Source organism: Molothrus aeneus, chromosome 19 (assembly GCF_037042795.1).
Source record: "Molothrus aeneus isolate 106 chromosome 19, BPBGC_Maene_1.0, whole genome shotgun sequence".
NCBI classification, from domain to species: domain Eukaryota; kingdom Metazoa; phylum Chordata; class Aves; order Passeriformes; family Icteridae; genus Molothrus; species Molothrus aeneus.
The window spans coordinates 2,649,463-2,673,287 of NC_089664.1; the positions used below are offsets into that span (position 1 = coordinate 2,649,463).

The window sequence follows — 23,825 nt, forward strand, 5'->3', positions numbered from 1 at the left end:
TCCTCCTCCTCCTCCTCCTCCCTCCGCCCTCCGCATCCCCGCGCCGCCACCCGCAGCCTCGCCCGGCCGCGCGCGCCCCTGGGTGCCCCCCGAACCCCCCCGGCACCGAGACATGGCCCCCATCGGACTCAAGGCTGTGGTGGGAGAGAGTAAGATCCGCGCCCCCCGCGGGGTTCGGGGCTGGGGGGCAGCGCGGGGAAGCGGCGGGGGCGGGGGGGCTGCCCCGGCCGGGGTGGGGTGGGGGGGATGCTGCGGATGCGCAATACGGACCCTCGGGGATGGGGGGGGGACACACAGGACACCCCCGTGGGGACACGCGGGTGTCGTGGGCTGGGGGGGCCGGGGGTGCTGTCACCTTCCGGGGTGTGTTTGTTGAATTTTTGCGGGTGTTTGGGGTTTTTCTGCAGTGCTGGGGGAGGGGGGGAGGATTGGTGACGGGGCGGCGGTGGAGAAGCGCGGGGGGGGACAAGGAAGCCGGAGACGTTCGAACCCCCCTCGGTTTTATTCCCCCCTCGGTTTTATTCCCCCCTCGCCCGCAATCCCCCAAAGGGCCTGGAGGCTGAGCCCCGAGGGGGGGACACAGAGGGGTGCAGACCCCCCCAAACCCTCCCCCAGCGCAGTGCCAGGCCGGGCCCTCCCGCTTTGTCTGCAGCAAATCCCGCTCAAACGCTGGCCTTTATTGCATTATTATTATTTTTATTCCTATTATTATTATTATCATCATTATTTTCGCGGGTGTGCCTTTGCTCTCGCAGCCCGGGGGTGCCCCTGTGTGTGTCCCCCCTCCCCGGGCATCCCTTGCCGGGGGGGTCCCGCTCCCTTCCCGGCCGGAATCTCGCCGGGAGCCGCGGGGGGGGCACGGCCCCATCGTCCCCGGCTCCGCTTCCTCCTTCCCGGCTGTGCAAGGCGATATTTTCCCGGGGGGAAACGAAGCGGGGGGGAGGTTGTTCTCCAAAAACACCCGAGGCTGGACCAAGAAGGAGGGGCGCTCCTTTCCCCGGGGCGAAATTAAGGCGAAAAAACTCCGCATTATAGAGAAAAAAAAAAAAAAAAAAAAAAAAGGAAGAAAATGAAAGGGCAGGAACCGGTGGGAACTTCCCCCCGCAGCCATGAGCCTTCCTCCTCCTCCTCCTCCTCCTCCTCCTCCCCGCCTCTCGCAGGGTTTATTTCCGTGGCACCGTGGCCGGCCGCGGCCGGATCTGGGTGTTTTTTGGGGTTTTTCGCTGGTTTTGGGGCTGTTTTTGGCGTGCCAGCCGTGCCCGTGGCCGTCCCCCCGCCCTCCCGCGGGCGCTGCAGATGGCGCGGCCGGGCCGGTGGTGTGATCGGGTGGGTGGCGATGGCCAGGGGGGGACACGGGGGGGATCCCCGTGGCTGCGTGGCCCTGCCACCCCGCCGGTGTCACCTGCCGGTGTCACCTGCCGCGGGGACGGGGCTCTGAGCCCAAAATGGACGGGAGAGGCAGGGCAGTGTCCCGGTGTGGCTGTGCTGCAGGAGCAGCGATGGGGACGGGGGCTTTGCTGGGCTCTATCGAGAGGGGACAGGGCTGTCCCCAGCCCGGGGGGATGCGGGAAGAGGGGGTCAGACCCCTGGCAGGGCCCGAGAGGGGACAGACACCAGCGGCACTGCGTGTCCCCTATCCCCATTCATTGTCTCTGCGCTGGGAGACGGCACAGACACACACACAGACACAGAGAGAGGTTCCAGGCAGCATCAGGGAAATCTGACTTAATCCTCCCCTTCAGGGTTTAGTGACAAACCGCTCCGTTCTCTCCCTGCAAAACATCATTCCCGGCTGGCGATGAGAATGTGGAGCCGGGCAGCAGCGCCGGAGCCGGGCTGGCGGGGACGCGTGGGTGGCTGCGAGGGGGGAGCCGCCGTTGTGCATCAGAATGCTGCAGAGCAGCGAGGGTGGCACCGGGGGGGCACCCTGGGGTCCCCACAGGGATCTGGGTGCTCCTCAGCCCGCCATGGGGAGCTCCTGGGCTCGGTGCATCAGGCTGCCTTGCGGGGCTGGATGCTGGAGATGCTCGCCCAGAGTTGGAGCAGGGTCCCTGGAGCTCTGTCCCTGGGCACTGGCACGAGATTTCCTGGGCTGCGCCAGCCTGGCACTCCCTGGAGGTTTTCCTGCAGGAGATGTTTGCTCCCGAGGAGCAGGAGAGCCAAGCCTGGGGCTGACCCCGAGGCAGGACATCTCCTGTGGGCTGCTTTTCCTGCAGGAAAAGGGAAGGATGGAAGGGGAGGATGGAGGGGTGGATGGGGAGGATGGAGGGATGCATGGAGGGGTGGTTGGGGAGGATGGAGGGGTGGATGGGGAGGATGGAGGGATGCATGGAGGGGTGATGAGGAGGATGGAGGGGTGGATGGGGAGGATGCTGCCGCGTTGCCATGGCTCGCTCCGCCAGCCCCCCCTCCCGAGCTGCATTCTGCCCTGGCTTCCCTCCAGACCCGGATTATTCCTCTGACCAGCTGGTGCCATAACAGGACGGGGTTTGGAGGCCTCTGATGAGGTTGGAGGCAGCAGGCAGGGGGAGAGGTGGGCCAGGGCTGCAGGAGGAGAAGGGCAGAAGCAGATTGTCACCCCCAGAGGTGTGGGCTGTGTGCTGGGGGCTGTCCCTGCACCTTCCCGAGGTGTCCAGCCGTGGTGACTGCGTCCTCCTGCACTGGCTGTTGTCTGCACAGGCTGGGAGCTGAGTGTGCTTGTCCCCAGAGGTGATGCCTGAGCACCAGGTCCTCCTGCTGTGTTGCTGTCCCCTCCCAGGGAGAGCTGACCCCTCTGCCCTGGTGCTGGTTGGGAAAAATCTCACCTGAGAGTGGCAGCTCTGAGGACACCCACCCCCAAATCTGCATCTGACCCCCAGCTGTAGGGACATCATCCCCAAATGTTCACTGACCCCCAACTGCATAAAGATCATCCCCAAATCTTCATCTGACCCCCAACTGCAGGGACATCATCCCCAAATCTTCACCTCTCTCACTGATGCACATCTCTCCAAACCTCTTGTGCCCCCTTGGATCTTCTCAGGGCCACCTTCTCCTGCAGCAGCCTGCAGTGAGGAGGAGGAGGAGGAGGCTGGTTTTACTTCACTGAAGTGTCAGCAGCCAGAAGAGACAGGCCCTGCTGCAGGGGTGACACCTGTGCAGCACCTGCCACTGCTCTGGGCTGGCACAGGACACCAGGACACACAGCTGGATGTGATTCCATGGTGGATCCAAACCCCTGCAGCCCTTCAGCCTCCCCAGAGGCTCCTTTGGCTGCCGGTGCTGTCCTGGGCAGGAGGGAGCCCTGGGATAAGGAAGCACTTTGCAGAGGAAGCAAGAAAACACCTTTCCTCCAGGGCACCAGGTGATCCTCCCACGGGGCAGCCTCACCTGCCCAGCCTCCCCCAGAGCTGCCCTGTGCCTCCTGCCAGGGCCATGGCCACGGGCAGATCCAGCCTGGACACTGCCCAGTGTCACTGCATGTCCCCAGCTGGGCCTCTCCAGGGTCCAGCCCTGCCTGGGGATGACTCGGGGACTCAGGCTTGGGTTGTGCTGCACCTGCATGGGCAGGGCTGGGGCTGCTGCCAGCCTGGGTGCCTGCTGGTACCTGAGCCAGCCTGGCTGTTTGGGGCACCTTAGGGCTGCCACCAGCCCCTGCTGGGCACAGGGAGCCAGGAGGGTCAGATGCTGCTCAGGGAGGATGTTCTGAGCCTGTCTCAGTGCCCAGGGGATCCAGGAGGGTCAGATGCTGCTCGTGGAGGATGTTCTGAGCCTGTCTCAGTGCCCAGGGGATCCAGGAGGGTCAGATGCTGCTCGTGGAGGGTGTTCTGAGCCTGTCTCAGTGCCCAGGACACGTGGCTGGTGTGCTGCCCGTGCCAGGCCTGGCAAGGGCTGTGCCAGGCAGAGAGGAAGAGGAGGCAGCGAAGGGCACAGGGGCCATTGGAGGGGTGCCCATGGCATCCTCTTGCCTGCACAGGGCACAGTTGTGACCCCAGAGGGTGGGTGAGGAGCAGGAGGTGTCTGCACCCTGTCCCCACCACGGTGGGAGCAGACCCTGAATCCAGTGGCTCCCTGAGCAGCCCATCCTCCCAATTCCCACATTCCAGGGTCCCTGTGGTGCCAGCCTGGTGTGTGGGTACAGGAGTGGGCACAGCTGGGGCTGTAGCTCTGTCACCAGGCTCTGTCTCACCTCTGGTGTTGGCTTCAAGTTGGAAAAGCTTGAAAAAATCGTTGTAAAATTCAGTGTTCACCATCTCAGGCATTGCAGAACAATTTCAGGCTCCAGTCTGCACCAGGAGCTGAGAAACTCCTGCCCATATGTGCCCGTGGAAGGTGACCAAGAGTGACAAACCTGAGTTTGGCAGGACTTCATCCACCCACCATGTGCAGGAAGGTTCAGAAAGCCACCAATGGAGAGGATTTAGACTCTTTCCTTTTAGAAAGAAAAAAAGCAGTAAGGTTTGTGTGTGATTGCTCTGCACCTCCAGGAGAAGGTGGCCCAGGAGAGAGATCCCTTCCTTCTTCCCACAGAATGAACACTTTGCAGAGGAGAATCATCACCATCACAAGGCTCTGGTCTCACGCTGAGGAGCAGATGCTGCTCCCTCCAACTCACAGTGCGGGGAAGGAGCTTGGCTCTGGAGAGTGCAAAAATAGAGCAGGGCTGAAGGTGCTGGGATCTGTGGGCTCCCACATCCCCCAGGATGGGAGAGAACATTGGCAATGTGCACACACCTGTGGGCACCTGTGCTCGGAGGGGCTTTTGTGGAGCCCATCAGATGGATCAGGGAGCGGCAAGGACTACTCAGCCACCTGCCAGCTGCCCTCCAGCCTGTCCTGCTGTCCCTGAGGGACAGGAGAGCAGCCCAGCCTGGATTCCCACCAAAGAACCACAATTTGTTGGTGTTTTCTTCTGTTTTGGTTCAAGGCAGAGAGAGGAACGAGCTCACAAAGTCGTGGCCACACGTAGGGATGTGGGGGTCACCTCCCCTCAGGGACACTGTGACACCTCTGGGCACTGAAGCACCACAGCCAGGGACAGCATCTGCTGGGGATGGAAACATCTGGAGCAAGAGGACACGTGTTGGTGAAGGGTGGTGCCTTCAGCAGGGACCTGAAGGGCTGGGGGTCATTGATTGTACCCAAACAGGGAAACTCTGCTCAGCTCCCAGATCCTTGTGCAGGCCCAAGGAAATTATCTGGAGTTGCCACAGAATATCCTGAGCTGGAAGGGACCCACAAGGATCAGCACAGTTCAGCCCCTGGCCCTGCAGGTCACCCCTGCCATCGCCCTGTGCCTGATCCTGCAGTGCAAACCTCGTGAATTTTCCTCTGTTCCTGCAGGGCACTCAGAGGCCTCATGAGTGTAATTGTGCATTTCATTTCCCTTTTTCACTTCTGGCTGTGTTACTCAACTTCTACAGAGTTCAAGAGCTCCAGGTCTCCATTCTCCTCCCTGGGCTGTGCAGCTCTCCCAAGGCTTTGCCCAGCAGGGATGAATGTGGGCACCCTTCATGAGAGCAGTGCAAACAGGAAAAGGAGGAGTTAAACACATGGCTGGGACTAATCCCTGGGTTCCTGGGTGAGAAATGTGTCCTCCAGGAAGGCTGAGGGCTTCCAGGCATAATCCAATGGGAAAAATGGATGTTCAGGACTTGGGCTGCTGCAGGGGAGGTGTTTGAGACTTGTTTGGCTTCTGGGGACAGCAGTGGCCAGACTCAGGTCATCCCTGGATGGTTCTTAGCCATGCTGAGGGACATCAGCTGGGCTTTGTCTCCTCTCAGTGATTCCCTTGTGCTGGGTGGTGCTGGTGGCTGTGTAGGGCCGTTCCTGCCACCCTGAGCTCCCTGCTGCCTGTTTTATTTGGGGTGGCACCTGCAGAGCCCCAGCTGGGGCTGTTTGGAGCTGGGGACGTGCTCCACTCCGTGCTGGGATCGGTGCAACATTCACACTGGCTTGAGCAATGAGTTAATGAAGCAGCACAAATGCAGTTGCCAGGCCAGCCCAAAGCCAAACGTGTGTCTGGAGATGCAGGCTGACAGCTTTTGAGGAGAAGTGGCACTCCAGCAAACCTCACCCTCATTCCATGGGTTCATGGATTTCCATGATCCAGCTCTCCAGAGCTGCCCTGGGATTTGGGATCCCTCTTGGCTTTCTGTGGTTGAGATGACTTTGCAGGTATTAGAAAGTTGTTTTTATTTTAGTTTTGCGACTGAAGAAGAAGTTGAGATGTGTTGGTTTTGCTTCTCAAGGTTGTTTATTTTTTCTTATCTATTCCATTCTTTCTCTGACCTGCTGAGATCCAGCAGGTTGGGTTGTGGCACAGTCCCTGCCCTTGGGGTGGTGTTAACTTTTGGTACTAAGAACTACGTGTACTTTATTTACAATAATTTTCTAATACTTACCACTTATGTTAGACTTAGACTTGTGGAAGGCTTTAAAGACTTTAAATGTCTTTAAACCAATCAAAAAGTGTCACCATCACAGCAGAAGATGGAGGACAAGAAGGAGAAGAAGGACAGGACATGCCCAGATTGTTCCATCTTGCTTCTTGAACCTCCATTCTAAAACTCTAAAATTTTACTTTTTCACCCTGTGATAAATTCACTATCATTCTACTCAAACCCTTGTGGCTTGTAACTCCTCACACACAGTTGGGAATTGTTTCCATGGGCTAAAATCAAAGGCCCAGGTGCTTTTGACTCTGTGCCAAGGTCTCTGAGCCCCCTGCCAGGGTCTGGAGTGCTCCAGGGCAGCCAGAGGAATGTCCTGGGTTCTGACAGATCCTGAGACACAGCAGAGGGAAAAGCCTGGTTTTATCTCCAAGATGAAAAACTTGGCTGTGAGCATCACCAAATGATGTTAGATCCTAGAAACCCTCTCTGGCCAGCTGTTTGAGGACATGGACAGCAACATCTGGCCTGCTGATGTGGAGTGAGAGAGCAGCACTTCTGGGAGGGGACTGAGCATGGCTTGAGGCCCTTGGGGCCTCAGGATTTCCCATTTCCCCTGGGAGTGCAGAGCACTCTTCCCTGAGCTGGGCTTTAGTGGCTGCTGCAGGAACACCAGGAGGGGAACGTCATGGCCACATCTCCCTAAATGTGGCACCAGTCTCCAGCTTTTGCTCAAGTTTGTGCCCTTTGGCAGGACCCTGGAGCTCTCTGGGGGATGCTCTGTGCATCTGCCTCTTTCCTGACCCTGCCTGGGCTCTGAGGAGGTTCTGGCCGGCTCAGAAGAGCCAAAATTTTGTGGAAGAGCCAAAATTTGGAGTCAGATCTGACCCAGGGCAGGAGAGGACATCAGTGTAGGGAATGAGTGTGCCCAAGGACCAGGGATTTAGGAACTGACACCCTAAACCTACCAAGCTCAGAGAAATTACCCTTTGAGGTGCCCAGCTCCTGCTCTGAGAGGCCCATCCTGGTTCCAGGGTCAGGCTGGGGATGTGGCAGCACTGTCTGCAGCCAGGCAGGTGCTCCCCCCTCAAACATCCTCCATCCATCCAGCCCATCCCTGTGCAGCAGGGACAGGGTGTCCCACAGAGCCACAATGTCCCTGCAGCTGCTGCCCCTGCCAGGACACGCTGGGGGGCTGAGGCAGCACTTTGGGAGCCTTTTTTGGGATCTGCTGTCCTTGGGCCCTCTTCTCCCACGGGAACACCATCCCCTGGGGCACAGGATGCTCCTCCCAGCCTCCTTCTGTCCTTCCTTCCCTGTCCTTCCTTGCCCAGCTGGATTTTCATTGCAGGGAGGGGCAGGAATTCTTCCTGGCTGCTGCTTTCTGCTGACCCCTTCCATGGTGCACCAGCAGGGCTTTACTGGGCTTTACTGGGATGGAACTGGGGGATGGGATGGGATGAAGATGGAGCCTGTGGGGTGGGGTGATGGAGCTGATGGGATGAGGATGGAGTTGATTGGGTGGGATGAGGATGGAGCTGTGGGATGGGGTGAGGATGGAGCTGATGGGATGGGATGAGGATGGAGCTGATGGAGTGGGGTGAGGATGGAGCTGATGAGATGGGATGAGGATGGAGCTGATGGGATGGGATGAGGATGGAGCTGATGGGATGGGATAGGATGATGATGGAGCTGTGGGATGGGATAGGATGATGATGGAGCTGTGGGATGGGATGAAGATGGAGCTGTGGGATGGGATAGGATGATGATGGAGCTGTGGGATGGGATGATGATGGAGCTGATGGGATGGGATGGGATGATGATGGAGCTGATGGGATGGGATGGGATGATGATGGAGCTGTGGGATGGGATAGGATGATGATGGAGCTGTGGGATGGGATGAAGATGGAGCTGTGGGATGGGATAGGATGATGATGGAGCTGTGGGATGGGATGAAGATGGAGCTGTGGGATGGGATAGGATGATGATGGAGCTGTGGGATAGGATGAGGATGGAGCTGATGGGATGGGATGAAGATGGAGCTGTGGGATGGGATGAGGATGGAGCTGATGGGATGGGATGGGATGAAGATGGAGCTGTGGGATGGGATAGGATGATGATGGAGCTGTGGGATGGGATGAAGATGGAGCTGTGGGATGGGATAGGATGATGATGGAGCCTGTGGGATGGGATGAAGATGGAGCCTCAGTGCTGCCCTGCAGACAGTGCTGTTGTTGCTGGATCCTCGCTCTGGGGCAGGAGCCAAGTGAGTGATGGCAGGAGGAGCAGGGATGTGCTGGCACAGCTCCTTCCCAGCTGTGCCCCGCTCTCAGGGTGCAGGGAGCAGCACTGGGGTGCACAGGCAGCCCTCACTGCCCGCCCCTGCCCACACAGGACCATTCCTGCTGCATTTGGTGGGTGCAGGTGGGCAGCACACGTGGGCACAGTTCAGGTACCCAGGCACCCTCCATCCCCCCATCCCAGCCTGGAGCTGCCCTGCACCTCCTGTCCCCATGGGGAGGCCAAAGGATGTGACCAAGGGCAAGGCCAGTGTTCTCCTGGGACTCCCTGCAGGCAGATTTATTTATTTATTTATTTATGTATTAAGGGCACCTTTAGGCAGGAAAAGTGATGGATGTGCATTCCTACCTTGCAGTGGTAGGAATGGCTGTTTTCTGCAGGTTTTGCAGCAGGACAGACAGACAGCAGCACTCAGAGGCTCCTGTGTTATCCCTGTTGGCACCAGTGCCAGCTCTGGACCCTGCTGGGCTTTGCCCAGGGAAGCAGCAGCAGCCTTGGGGTGACCCACAGGAAGCTCCCAGGGCTGAGGCTGGCAGGGTGACACCCTCACACCTCTGTTTTCTAGTTCAGAGATGTTCCTTAACTGGCTTTGTATTGGGCATTTCCATCCCTGTCCCTGGCAGCAGGGGCTCAGAGCAAAACCCTGCAGGGATGAAATCCAGGGGAAATGCTGTGTGAGGACTTGGCACTGACTCCTTTCCTCAGGCTCAGCTCTGTGAGGGACAGAGCTTCACACACCAGGGTCACAGGGGACCTGCAGGGTTTGGGGGGCACCTCTCTCCCCCAAACCTGGTGTTTGGGCTGCACTGGCAGCAGGGCAAGGCTTGAACCCCCCCTTCCTGCAGCCCAGCCCCAAAGGTTGTCCCACTGCCACCTGCACAGTCCCTGAATGTCCCTGGGAGCTGCCTGGGCCAGGAGCAGGGGAATTTGGGGTGGGTGCTCCTGGGGTGCTGCTGTCCTGGCTGGTTGCATAAGCCCAGCAGCCACGGGAGGTGAAATGGGATTGTGAGGGATTACAAGGAACAGGCTCAGGCCGCTTGATTCTTGTTTCTAAAAGGAGCTCTTAAGCTGCTGTTGTTTTCCCAGCACTTTGGATTAGGGCTGAACCTTGTGGGGCTGTCCCCAGGCTCCCCAGAGGGACCCCCCAGCCAGCCTGGGGGCTGTCTGTGAGTGCCAAGCACGACAGAAAACAGGGGATGGGGGTGACCACCCCTGCCTGGGCACCCCAACACCACCCCCATCCCCTCCTCCATCCCCAGTCAGGGCACAGTGTGAGTGGCACAGGGTGACCCTGCACAGGGGTGGGGGTTTGCTGCCCCCAGTGCAGCCCCTGGGGTGCTGTAGGGGGGACACTGGGGTCTCACCATTGCCCACATCCCCTTTCTTGCAGAGATTATGCACGATGTGATCCGGAAAGTGAAGAAGAAGGGGGAATGGAAGGTGAGCACTGCACCCAGGGAGGGCCTGGAGGGGAGGAAGCAGGGAAGGGGCAGGGTGGGGAGGGTCCTGCGGTGCCCCCAGCTCACAGGGTGCTCACAGGGTGCTCACAGGGTGCTCTCCTGTCCCCAGGTGCTGGTGGTGGACCAGCTGAGCATGCGCATGCTCTCGTCCTGCTGCAAGATGACCGACATCATGACAGAGGGCATAACCAGTGAGTTCCCCCTGCCTGCCTCCACATTCCCTGTGGGAAAGGCCAAATCTCCCTGGGCACCAGGACACCCACAAATGCATCTCCAGGCTGGCACGGGGAGGTTGGCACAGCCCCCACCCAGCCCTATCCCACTTGGAATGGAGCCACTCCACCTCCCATGGCCTGGGGACAGCTCCTGGTGCCAGGCTGGGGTTCCACAGGTGCCTCCTTGCCTGCTGGGGCTGGAGCAGCCAGAACACCTTGTCTCCTGGCAGCCCTTCAGTTCCAGGAGGGGACCAGGTGTTGGTTTTCATCAGCCTGATAATGAAATAGCTCCCTGCAACACCTGGGAAGGAGAAGGAAATGCCAGCCTGGATCCTGGGAGGTGCTGGGGATGGTGGGGTTTTGCCTGGGACAGCAGAGCTCAGGTGAAGGGGGATGTGAGGATAAACCAAGGGAACAGGAGCACAGACAGATCCCCTGGGACCTGGCCAGCTGCCCACACCCACAGCTCCAGCAGGGCTGGGATGGGTGGGCAGGGATGCCCCAGCTCCTGGGTGGGCAGGGATGAGTGGCTGGGGGTGTTTGGCTGTGGAGGGGCTGCCATAGGGAATCCAATGGCTGTGGGACACCCAGCCACCACGGGGTGTCCAGCAGCCCTGTGTGGCTGAGTGCCCTGCCCTGATCCCTGGTCCCTGTTCTCCCCCCAAGTTGTAGAAGACATCAACAAGCGCCGGGAGCCGCTGCCCAGCCTGGAGGCCGTGTACCTCATCACCCCCTCCGAGAAGGTGAGTGCATGCAGGGCACAGGGACAGGGTGAGGTCTGGCAGGGGCAGCTGTGCCCATGGGGAGCATCCTGGCTCCAGTTTCTCAGGTTTTGGTTGTTAATTGCTGCCCTGAGATGTGCAGGATGTCTCTGCTTCGGCCCACACGGCTGAAGAACGAGCCTGGACTCTTCAGTTTTCAGTCTTGAGGTTGTTTATTAATTCTTATCTATAAAATTTTCTTTCTGCCCAGCTGAAATCTGCTCAGCAGGGCAGCCACAGGCACTGTGACCACCCCTGGGGCGGTGTTGTCCTTTTATACTACAAACTACATAGAACATATTGACACTTAATTCCAATACCTATTACCTATGTTAGACAGTGCACTTCTACTCTAAATATAACATATTGACACTTAATTCCAATATCTATCACCTGTGTTAGACAGTGCACTTCTATTCTAAATATAACATATTTACAATTACTTTCCAGTACCCATCACCTATGTTAGACAGTGCACTTCTATTCTAAATATAACATAGTTACACTTAATTCCCAATACCTATCACCTGTGTTAGACACTGCACTTCTATTCTAAACCAATCTCAAAGTGCCAACATCACTGCAGAAAATGGAGACCAAGAAGAAGAAGAAAGGCTGGACACACCCAAGTTCCTCCATCTTGTCCCCAAAACCCCCATTCCAAAAATCCTAAAATCTACATTTTCACCCTGTGATCATTTTATTATTACACCATTCAAACCTCTGTGACTTTCAGGTCCTCATACAAAGCTGGTAACTTGCTCCAGGGGTCACAATCCAATCCCCAGGTTCTCTGGGCTGTGTGCCAGGGTCCCTGAGCCCCCCAGCGGGGTCCTGGCAACTCTGGGCACCCAGAGGGATGCACTGAGCTCTGACACCCAGAGGGATGCACTGAGTTCTGACACCCAGGGGGATGCACTGAGCTCTGACACAGTGGTGTCAGCAGGGTGATGGGATGGAGGTGCAGAGCCTGCCCTGAGCAGGAGGGAGGCTCTCAGTGCCATCCTGCCCAGCCCAGCTGCTCCCTCTCTCTTGCAGTCCATCCACTCCCTCATCAACGACTTCAAGGATCCTCCCACCTCCAAGTACAGAGCTGCCCACGTCTTCTTCACTGACTGTGAGTACCCAGAGGGGTGGGGAGGGGTGAGGGGTGAGGGATGGAGAGATGCTGAGCACCCTCCTCCTCCTCCTCCTCCCCTCACAGCCTGTCCTGACGCCCTCTTCAACGAGCTGGTGAAATCCCGCGCCGCCAAGGTCATCAAAACCCTGACTGAGATCAACATTGCCTTCCTCCCCTCCGAGTCCCAGGTGAGCCTGGGCTGGGCTGGGGGGTGGCAAGGAGGGGCTGCAGGTCCCTCTGCAGCCCACAGGGTTTGTGTAACAGCCCTGCACCCCCAGCTGGCTCCTTGCTCCCTCCCTGTCTCCTCAGATGCCTTCCTGGGCTGATCCCATGGGGGATTTAGCAGGTGCTGTGCCTTGGCCCCGTGCCCACAGCTGTGCTGGCCAGCTCTGCCACCAGCCAAGGGCACCAGGGAGCTGGCCCTGGGCCATCTGCCCCTGCTGGGGACAAAGGGACCAGGGGGCAGACCTGCTGGGTGCCATTAACCCTTCCATGCTCAGCATTCCTAGGGAGCGACCCCTTGGCACCTTCAGGTGGTTTTTACTGGGGGCACAGCTGGGGAGCTGTGTGTTTCTGCTTGGCCCCAGGTCTCTGTTCCCCTGCCTGGCAGCAGGTGACTGCTGAGGGCAGGGGTCTTCTGCCTCCTCTGCTCAGCTGGGAGGGACACATGGATAGGGATCCTACCATGGAGCTGGAGCTGGGAATTCTGAGGGATGCCCTGAGCATCTCTGAGCTCCAGCTGCCTGGTCCCGGGCTCAGCTGGGTCCATCTGGGCATGAATCTGGTTTCCAAACCCAGCTGGGGTAGGGCAGCTCTCCTGCAGACACCCCTCCCCTCCCTCTGACCTCCCTGCCTCTGCTCCTCCAGGTTTATTCTCTGGATTCAGCTGACTCCTTCCAAAGCTTTTACAGCCCACACAAGGCCCAGATGAAGAACCCGATCCTGGAGCGCCTGGCAGAGCAGATTGCCACGCTCTGTGCCACCCTGAAGGAGTACCCAGCCGTGCGGTACCGCGGGTGAGGCCAGCGGGGGCACCCTGGGGCAGGGATGGGGCAGGTGTGGGCATCCAGGGGTATGGATGGGATCAGTGTGGGCATCCAGGGGTATGGATGGGATCAGTGTGGGCATCCAGGGGCAGGGATGGGATCAGTGTGGCCATCCAGGGGTATGGATGGGATCAGTGTGGCCATCCAGGGGTATGGATAGGATCAGTGTGGGCATCCAGGGGTATGGATGGGATCAGTGTGGGCATCCAGGGGTATGGATGGGATCAGTGTGGGCATCCAGGGGCAGGGATGGGATCAGTGTGGGCATCCAGGGGCAGGGATGGGGCCAGGATGGGCATCCAGGGGCAGAGATGGGATCAGTGTGGGCATCCAGGGGTATGGATGGGGCTGCTGTGCCCAGTGCTGGTCAGAGCATGGGGTGGCATGGACAGACAGACAGCCATGCTCAGTGTAGACAGGCTCAGAGTTGATCTGGGGAGCTGGGGGGGTTGGCTCCCTGCAATCTGAGTGGCACCAAGGCAGAGTGGAGCTCGTTGAGGAGAGCTGGGAGTGCACAGCAAAACCTGCTGGGGTCCCTGCTCTCCCATGAGCCAAGGATGTTGCACAGGGCAGCCAACATCTCCTCCCCATGCTGTCCCCTGTGGGGCTGACCTGTCCCCTGCCTCCCCAGGGATTACAAGGACAATGCCATGCTGGCACAGCTCATCCAGGACAAGCTGGATGCCTACAAGGCTGATGACCCCACCATGGGTGAGGTGAGCGCTGCTGGCAGCGGGGAGGGTGCTGGGGCGATCTCCACTCCTGCAGTCCCACTCCAACTCTGCCCTGTGGCAGCCACAGGCCCTGAGTGGGGAGCCCAGAGCAGCCCCAGAGCAGCCGTGGGGCTGAGGGAGCCCCCAGGGCGGTGCTGATGGCTCCGCTGTGTCCACAGGGTCCAGACAAGGCTCGCTCCCAGCTGCTCATCCTGGACCGCGGCTTTGACCCCGCGTCGCCGGTGCTGCACGAGCTGACCTTCCAGGCCATGAGCTACGACCTGCTGCCCATCGAGAACGACGTCTACAAGTGAGTGCAGGGACCCCAGCCCCCTGTGACACCTCTGAGGCCACTCCTAGGGCAGCAGCTGGGAGCTCAGCATCCCTGCATCCACTGGGTCCTGCATCCATTGGATTCTCCATCCGCTGGGTTTTCCACCCACTGGGTCCTGCATCCACTGAATTCTCCATCCATTGGATTCCTCATCCATTGGGTTCTCCGTCCTCTGGTTTCTCCATCCATTGGGTCCTGCATCCATTGAGTTCTCCATCCAGTGGGTCTTGCATCCATCGGATTCTCCATCCAGTGGGTCTTGCATCCATCGGATTCTCCATCCAGTGGGTCTTGCATCCACTGGGTTCTCCATCCATTGGGTTCTCCATCCGTTGGATTCTCCATCCATTGGGTCCTGCATCCACTGGGTTCTCCATCCATTGGGTTCCTCATCCACTGGGTCCCCCATCAGTCAGGTTCCTCATCCACTGGGTTCTCCATCCATTGCCATCCTCCACAAGGCCTCCATTGGGGACACCAGTGCTGCACTCTGGCAGCCCTGCTGGGCAGGACAGGCACTAAAAGGGCTTCCCACCCTTCAGCCCTCAGCCCCTTCCCAACATATAGAAGTTGAAGGGGGCCAAGAGGGGAAGAGGTCAATGCCAGTTGAAATCACTTTGCTGCTGGCACAGCCAGGAAGAGCCCTCATGTCCCCCCATCTCCCCAAACCCAGCAGTGAGGGGGCTGTGTGTGCCCTCAGCCCTGTCCCCTGTGTGACACCCCTCTCTTCACCCCAGGTACGAGACCAGTGGCATTGGTGAGGCCCGCATCAAGGAGGTTCTCCTGGATGAGGATGACGACCTGTGGGTCACCCTGCGCCACAAACACATCGCCGAGGTGTCCCAGTGAGTGGCCCTGGGGCTGGTTTGCTGCCTGGCTGGGACACTGGCCTGGCATTGTCACCCAGCCCTCTGTGAGGGACCCTCTCCAGTCACAGCTCTGCTCTCCTCCTCTCCCCAGGGAGGTGACCCGGTCCCTGAAGGAGTTTTCTTCCAGCAAGAGGATGAACACGGGTGACAAGGTGACCTGATGCAGCCACCCAGCTGGGGACAGCCTCAGCCACGGGCTGGCAGGTGGTGGGGTCTCCTGGGGACACTGTGCCAAGGAAGAAGAGTGGTCAGGTTCCTGGTGGGGGGAGATGGCTGTGGGGTGCCAGCCCTACACGTGGGGCTGGGAAATGGGGTGCTATGGGAGAGCTCTGCACCCAGGGATCAGTTTGATGGGAAACGGGGTGCTGTGGGAGAGCTCTGCACCCAGAGATCAGTTTGCTGGGAAATGGGGTGCTGTGGGAGAGCTCTGCACCCAGAGATCAGTTTGCTTGGAAATGGGGTGCTTGGGAGAGCTCTGCACCCAGGGATCAGTTTGCTGGGAAATGGGGTGCTGTGGGAGAGCTCTGCACCCAGGGATCAGTTTGCTGGGAAATGGGATGCTTGGGAGAGCTCTGCACCCAGAGATCAGTTTGGCCCAGCACAGGGTCTGTGCACCTCCCTCAGCAGCTGCTCTGTCCCTGTTCCCTGAGTTGGTGGCAGTGAGGGGACCCTGGTGGCAGTAAGCTGTAAAGGTGGCCCGGAGCTGAAGGGACCATCTGAGCCCCAGCCAGGCACATGAGGCTCCCAGAAGATCCTCAGGAGGTTTCTCCCCACCACAGCCCAGTCTGCAGAGCTGCACACCCCTCCTGCCTCAGCTTCAGGGGAGGAGACCTGGCAGTGACACATCAGGTGTCACCAAACCCCCATGAGGGGCTCACATGGGGACAGAAGTCCTTGGCAGGGTCACCCCCTCCCTGCTGGTGGCCCCCAGGTCCCTGAGGGTGAGTGACCATGTCCCCTTCCCTCACAGACCACCATGAGGGACCTGTCCCAGATGCTGAAGAAGATGCCACAGTACCAGAAGGAGCTGAGCAAGGTAAGGGGAGGGGACAATGTGTGTTCAGTGACTGAGGGAGGGGAGGTGGCAGCTCTCCCCTGGCCACGGGTGGTGGCACAGGGACCCTGAGCTGCTGCCAGCCCTGCAGGGGTGACCACTCTTGTGTCCCCAGTACTCCACCCACCTGCACCTGGCTGAGGACTGCATGAAGCACTACCAGGGCACTGTGGACAAGCTGTGCCGAGTTGAGCAGGTACCAAACATCTCCCCACATTGCCATGGAACCATGGGGGTGCAGCCCCACCCTCCCAGCATGGAGTGGTGCTGAGCACGTGTTCCCTGCAGGACCTGGCCATGGGCACCGATGCTGAAGGTGAGAAGATCAAAGACCCCATGAGGGCCATTGTCCCCATCCTGCTGGATGGCAATGTCAGCACCTATGACAAGATCCGCATCATCTTGCTCTACATCTTCCTGAAGAACGGTGAGGACGTGTGGGCAGGCACATCCAGGTTTGGCCAGGACAATCCAGCTCTGCCTCCCTGACCGGGCTGAGTGTCCTAAGGTGGCAGCAGAGGGGCTGTGTCCCCTCAGTGAGACATTCCTGAGGAGAACACCCCCTGTTGCATTGCCAGGAATCACCGAGGAGAACCTGAACAAGCTGATCCAGCACGCTCAGATCCCGGCAGAGGACAGCGAGATCATCACCAACATGGCCCACCTCGGGGTGCCCATCATCACAGACGTGAGTGTGCTCCCCCCCTGCCCCTGCCCCTGTGTTCTGTCCCCCTGGGGCTGTCCCTGGGGCTGCTGTGGCTCAGGGTGTCCCTGTGCTCTGTGCCCAGTCCACGCTGCGCCGCCGGAGCAAGCCGGAGCGCAAGGAGCGCATCAGCGAGCAGACCTACCAGCTGTCCCGGTGGACCCCGGTGATCAAGGACATCATGGAGGTGAGCCAGCAGCCAGGACAGGCCTGGGGACAGGGCAGGGGGTCACAGAGCCACCCAGGAATGGACCAGCACAGAGCAGGGTGCTCCCAGCCCAGATCCTGACACCTCTCTGGACGCGTGTCCTCCAGGCTGCTCCTGCCTGGGGGTGCAGCACGGTTGGGATGTTTTGGGAGGCTTTCCTGGCCCCAGGTAGGGTGCACAGAATCACAGTTGGAAGGGATACCAAGGAATATCAAATCCAACTCTTGGCCCTGCACAGACACCCCAACAACCCCACCCTGGTGCCCCAGTGCTGGCAGGGAGGAACAGGAGCACAGCCTGGGGTTCAGTCACTGCCTGTGGGGGACAGGGGCTGCCCTTGCTGAAAAGGGATGGGAAACTCAACTGGTGCTGCATGGACTGAGGGAATCAGAGCAGCACAGAATGTCCTGAGCTGGGAGGGACTGAAGGGATCCCCCAGCCCAGCCCCTGTCCCTGCCCAGCCCCTGTCCCAGCAACCCCAGCCTGGGCATCCCTGGCAGCGCTGCCCAAAGGCTCCTGGAGCTCTGGCAGCCTCGGGGCCGTGCCCATTCCCTGGGGAGCCTGGGCAGTGCCAGCACCCTCTGGGGGAAGAACCTTGCCCTGAGCTCAGCCTGAGCTGCCCTGGCCCAGCCCCAGCCGTGCCCTGGCTCCTGTCCCTGTCCCAGAGCAGAGATCAGTGCCTGCCCCATCTCTTTCCCTCCTGAGGAAGTTTCAGACTGCACTGAGGTCTCCCCTCAGTGTTCATGGCCCTAAGCAGGCTTGCCAGCATCCCTGGATTACAAATGCAGTAACAACTTGGCTGGTTGTGTGTGTGCCACCGTGGTCACCAAGGTTGGGTGGCCTTGTCAAAGCCTTGCCCACGTCCCAGCAGAGCCAGGGGACAGGCATGGCTCTGTACAGTTGTGTCTCTGTCCTCAGGAGCTGTGCCAGGAGCTCTGCACTGGGATAGCCCTGGCTCAGACCAGCAGAGCCACAGCTCCCTCGGGTCCCAGAAGCACAGAGCTCATGTTCTCCTCTGCCACAACCCCCCACAGGGTGGCTTCACCCCCAGGACCCCCCTCAGCCTCACCCCCAGGACAGAGGGGCCTGCCCAGGGCAGCAGCACCTCAGCAAGGTGTCCCAGGTGACACTGACCCTGGGTGACACTGACCCTGGGTGACACTGGGTGACACACACTGGCAGCGGGTGCCTCGTGCTGGAGGGGTATCCCAAGCTTGGAGCCTCCAGCTCTGCACCTGCTCCTGAGCTTCTCAAGAAGGGAATCCTGGGCACAGCCTCCAGAGGGGCTGTGGGGCCTGGGGCTGTGCCTGGCTCCTGGCTGACCCTGAGCCTGTGGCTGTCTGTCCCCAGGATGCCATCGATGACAAGCTGGACACCAAGCACTACCCGTACATCTCCACCCGCTCCTCCGCCTCCTTCAGCACCACTGCCGTCAGGTGGGTGCCCCTCTGCCCTGTCTGTGCCCACCTGGTCACTGTCTGTGCCCACCTGGTCACTGTCACCATCCATCCCACACAGCCCCAGGGCTGCAGCCAGCAGCAGCTCTGGGAGCTGCTTGGAGGCTGTTGTGCCTCAGTTTCCCCTCAGGCACTTCATGTCTGCATTCCTTTGAGGCACCCTGGGTCTGTTTCCCTCCAGGCAGCCTGTGCCTCTGTATCCCTTTAGGAATCCCTTGTCTCAGTGTCCTTCAGGCATCCTGTGCCTCAGTTTCCCTTCAGGCACCCTGTACCTCCATTTTTCTTTAGGCATCCTGTGCTCCAGTTTCCCTGCAGATATCCTGTGTCTGTGTTTCCCTTTGGGAATCCTGTGCCTTCATTTCCCTTCAGGCATCCCATTCCTCAGTTTCCCTCGGGGTATCCCATTCCTCAGTTTCCCTCCAGGCATCTCGTGCCTCAGTTTCCCTTTAGGAATCCCATGCCTCAGTTTCCCTTTAGGAACCCCATTCCTCATTTTCCCTTCGGATACCTGATGCCTCAGTTTCCCTCCAGGCATCCCATGCTTCTGTTCCTTTGTAGGAATCCCATGCCTCAGTTTCCCTTTGCCTCACTTTCCCTTCATGCAGCCCATGCCTCTGTTTCCCCCATGGCTTCCTGTGCCTCAGTTTCCCTCCAGACATCCCGTGCTTCTGTTCCTTTGTAGGAATCCCATGCCTCAGTTTCCCTTTGCCCACAACATGCCTCAGTTTCCCTCCAGGCATCTCGTGCCTCAGTTTCCCTGTAGGAATCCCATGCCTCAGTTTCCCTTTAGGAATCCCATTGCTCATTTTCCCTTCGGAAACCTGGTGCCTCAGTTTCCCTCCAGCCATCCTGTGCCTCAATTTCCCTCCAGCCATCCCATGCTTCTGTTCCTTTGTCGGAATCCCATGCCTCAATTTCCCTTTAGGAATTCCATTCCTCATTTTCCCTTGGACACAACATGCCTCAGTTTCCCTCCAGCCATCCTGTGCCTCAGTTTCCCTTTAGGAATCCCATTCCTCGTTTTCCCTGTGGACACCTGGTGCCTCAGTTTCCCTCCAGCCATCCTGTGCCTCAGTTTCCCTTTAGGAATCCCATTCCTCGTTTTCCCTGTGGACACCTGGTGCCTCAGTTTCCCTCCAGCCATCCCGTGCCTCAGTTTCCCTCCCTGTAACAGCGAGCAGCACTCGTGGCTGGAACACTGGACTTGCCCTGCTGTAACAGCAACGTCTGTGTGATTTAACCGAGATGTGGTGCCCGTCCTTCACCCTCCTCTTCCTCTCCTCAGTGCCCGCTACGGCCACTGGCACAAGAACAAGGCCCCCGGCGAGTACCGGAGCGGGCCCCGCCTCATCATCTTCATCCTGGGCGGGGTGAGCATGAACGAGATGCGCTGCGCCTACGAGGTGACACAAGCCAGCGGCAAGTGGGAAGTGCTAATAGGTGAGTGCGGCCCGGGGCTGCCCCTCCTGCTGGCTGCTCATCCCACTCCATCCCGCAAATCCCCGGCTCCAGAGCCTGCGGGAGCTGGAACTCTGCGGAAGGGTTTTCTCCGGACATCTCTTGTCACCCCCTGTGTGTCCCCTCCTTCCCCATCTGGGTTGTGTCACTCCAAACATCCTCATTTTTGCTTCCATTTTTTTCACGTCTCCTGGCTGGTGTTGTCTGAGCAGGGCTGGCTGAGAGGGGAGGAAGTTTGGCAGCTTGGATTGCTCCTCGGTTTTGGGGTCGTTACAGGAAGAAAAGTGCAAAATGAAGAGAGGTGCAAACAGGAACCAGGTTTTTCAGGGTCAGGGCCAGCTCCCATCTCTGCTCCCAGGGGAGCTGTGGGTCAGGCACACAGGACACAGTGGATGCTCTACCAGCAAGGAGCTCTTAGGTGCCTAAAATTCCTGTGGGAAGCACAGCTTGGATTCACACACCCTGTAGGGCACAGGCAGGCGTCCTTTACCATCTGATCTGATGCCTGGTGGAGCCCATCCCCAGCATCTCTCCTGCTCCTTGGGAGCAGCATCCCAGTCTCCATCCCCTCCTGCTGCCCCAGCTGTGTCCCTGTCACCGGACACCCATCCCAGCTCCATCCTGCCTGTCACCATCTCACCCCGCCTCTCTCCAGGGTCCATCCATCCCCTGCATGCGCCTCCAAGCTCCGGGCTCCGCCTGCCTCCTTCCTCTTCCTCCCCCCAGAGGCAGCTGCTGCTGGTGGTGGTGGGGGAGCCTCGGCGCAGCCGTCAGCCCCGCTCTGTTCTCCTGCAGGTTCTACTCACATTCTCACTCCCACCAAATTTCTCATGGACCTGAGGCACCCCGACTTCAGGGACTCCACTAGGGTATCATTTGAGGATCAGGCTCCAGCAATGGAGTGAGCCAAAGAAACCAAGTAAAGGCAGCTTACTAATGAAAAAGAAACTCTTCCTCCCCGAAGGGTTTTCTTTGATTTTTCCATTCCTCTTTTTTTTAATTGTCGTTTTGGGGTCTGTTGGGTTCTTGGATTAGAAAATGCTTGCGGTTCCTCCGACCAGGTGGAAAAGCATCCATCACCCCTCAGCCATGTCCCCTGGCCAGCTCCTTCATGCCATGAGCTCCCCCTCACCAGGGCTGGAGGGGTCAGGGTCCTGCCTGCCCCACGGAGGGGGGGACAGAGCTCCCAAATTCTGCCCTGGGAGCGGCTGGAGCGGGGCTGGGGGAGAGGGGCAGCAGAGCAGACCCCAGCACCCATCCGGGGCTGGGCACTGCTGGGACCCCCAGCTCTGGGGTGCCCTGGGGCTGGAGTCCCACTCAGCTCAGGTTTGCTCTTGGATAGGCAGGAGCCTCGTGGCATTGCAGACCCTCAAACCCTGCTCTGGGGTTCAGCTCCTGCTGGTTTCACCAGTGAGTGCCACCCCAGCATGCCCTGTGTGCTGGTCCCTGCGGTGCCAGGGTGGCTGTGGGGCTGAGCCAGCGTGGGCAGCACGGTGGGACCCCCACTGGCACCGTGCTGGGGGACCCCTGAGCACGGGGTCTTCTTTGTTTTCCTTGTCCTGTCCCACCCCTCCTGGCCACCTGTGTGTCCCCAGGATGCTCCGTGCAGGTTGGAGGGCCTGGGGAAGGTCCCTCCATGCCAACTGTTCCCTGCATCTCCCCCCCTGCACCCAGCAGTGCCTCCTGCAGTGACCCCAGTGCCACAACCCCCCTGCACCGGTTCCTCCTGGCCCCTGCCTCATCCCGCCAGCTCCATCCCTCGCCTCCATTCCTCCTCTTGGTCCTTTTCCCGTTCTCCATGCCCCCAGAGCCCACACCCCTCCCCACAGACTGCATTTCCTCGCAAGCATTTCCAGCGGCGCGGGGCCGGCGCCGCCAGGTAAGGGGGACCCGGGACAGCGGGGACGGGCCGGGCTCCCAAACCATCACTGATCCCCTTGCACCCCTTCTCCTCTGCTCCCACAGGGTCCACGCACATCCTCACCCCACAGAAACTGCTGGACACGCTGAAGAAACTCAATAAAACAGATGAAGAGAGCAGCAGTTAAAAGGAAACGCTGTCACCACTCGATGCCGACCCACGTCCCCGCCGGGCGCCCGGCCCCGGGTGCCACCCTGCACCCAGTGGGCCCCAGCTTCTCTCTTGTTCTTGTGTTGATCCCCTCTCTCCCCTCCCAGCGCCTCCCCCATCTCATTTTATCCACAGGGAGGGGATAACAGCCAAAAAAAAAAAAATAATATATATATATATATATTAAGAAAATGGATGCATTGTGTTTAAGAGAAAAAGGAAAAAAAAAATCTATATATTTGTAGCTGCAGCTGTGGGAAGCGCCCAGGAGCTCATTGCTGAGTAACCATCTGCCCATTGCTAGTGAATATGGTGGGGAAAATGACAGAAAAACACTTTTTTTTTGGGGAATGCTCCTGACTGGGGTCTTGTGTGGATGGGAGGACAGATGGACGGACACCCCACACCGCTCCAGCCGCTGCTCAGGCAGGCACCAGGCTGGCACCACCATCTGTCCCATGGCTTTTGGGGCGATGGCTGCTCCTGCCAGATGTGCACGCCAACATCTGGGTGGGACTTTGGGAGGGGGGTGGTGTGGGAGTGCAGCCAGGACGCTTCACACCGTGGTAATTCCCATGTGAAAAGGGACCAAACCGGTCAAAACTGGGAGCTGGGGCCCGCCCGCTTGCACAGCCCTGCTGCAGCCCTGCCTCCCTCTCTGGGAATTCCTTCAAAAATATATATAGATATATAAAATAAAAAGCTATTTTATATATATATATATATATCTGAGCTATCTCTCCATGGATACCTCTCTCCATCCATTTATCCCCATGGGAGCTCGGTGCCCATGCCCAGCTCCGCTCGTGTCGTCCCGTGGTGAAGCGTTTCTGAGCGTGCCGTCACCCTGAGACCCCCAAAATCCCTCTGGGCCCTCCCCAAAACCCCTCTGGGGCCCCCCAAACCCCCCAGACCCCCCCCCCCCAAACCCTCTGGACTCTGTGTATATTAATGACTGTGTCTTGTGACGTTCTTACGAGCTTGGTGTATAGTGATTTCCCCAAACCTCTGATTTTAGTTGGGTTTTTATTTGATGCCCCTGGATTGCCCCCCTTGTCCCTTGCCTTTAGATGCACTGCAATATTTTGGGGTCTATGGTTTTGTTCTCTTCCCCCTGAAGGCTGTGAGCCCCCTTTTCCTACCCTAAAATTGCTCTTTCTTGCCTTGTTGGTGGTTAGCCCCCCCTTTCCCTTCCCTTCCCATCTGCTCCTTGCCCATAAAGTTAAATATATATTTTTAGGGCAAAGGCTGTATCATTGCACTGATATTTGTTGGTTCCCCTTTGGTCTCCCAGCCTGTTTCTGTTCCTCTTTGGTTTAGCAATGCAAATGCTTCAGGATCTTGTATGTTGGACATTATTATTATTATTATTTTTTCTGTTACAGTTATTTATATAAAAAATAATTTATCAAAAAGGAAAACTTTAAAAAAAATAATCTAGTCTGTCTTGGAACTTGTTTACCTTGAAATTACTGGAATCTAAATGTTTGAAAGTGTTGAAGCACAAACATGTATCATCTCTGTATATCTGTTCTTCTGTACTAAAGCACTCGAGTGACTAAATAAAAGCGATCTCCATCCCTAGTGCAACTGGGGCTGTGCTCTGCTGCTCCCTCAGGGCCAGGAAAACAGGGAAAAGGCATGGGAAAATATTCCCTCCAACCCCAAGGGAGGGCTCCTGGTG

The 23,825-nt window shown here is 58.5% G+C and overlaps 1 protein-coding gene across 1 annotated transcript; it reads left to right on the forward strand.

Moving 5' to 3' along the window:
• Positions 1-23,731, forward strand: STXBP1 (syntaxin binding protein 1). Its single transcript, XM_066563152.1, has 19 exons — positions 1-149; positions 10,063-10,112; positions 10,242-10,323; positions 11,014-11,090; positions 12,147-12,225; positions 12,313-12,416; positions 13,096-13,244; positions 13,906-13,990; positions 14,167-14,297; positions 15,059-15,166; positions 15,282-15,342; positions 16,161-16,226; positions 16,360-16,440; positions 16,533-16,671; positions 16,823-16,932; positions 17,033-17,134; positions 18,506-18,591; positions 19,898-20,052; positions 22,036-23,731. The coding sequence occupies exons 1-19, from the start codon at positions 113-115 to the stop codon at positions 22,116-22,118; spliced, it is 1,785 nt and encodes a 594-aa protein (XP_066419249.1). The 5' UTR covers positions 1-112; the 3' UTR covers positions 22,119-23,731.
• Positions 23,732-23,825: the final 94 nt, after the last annotated feature.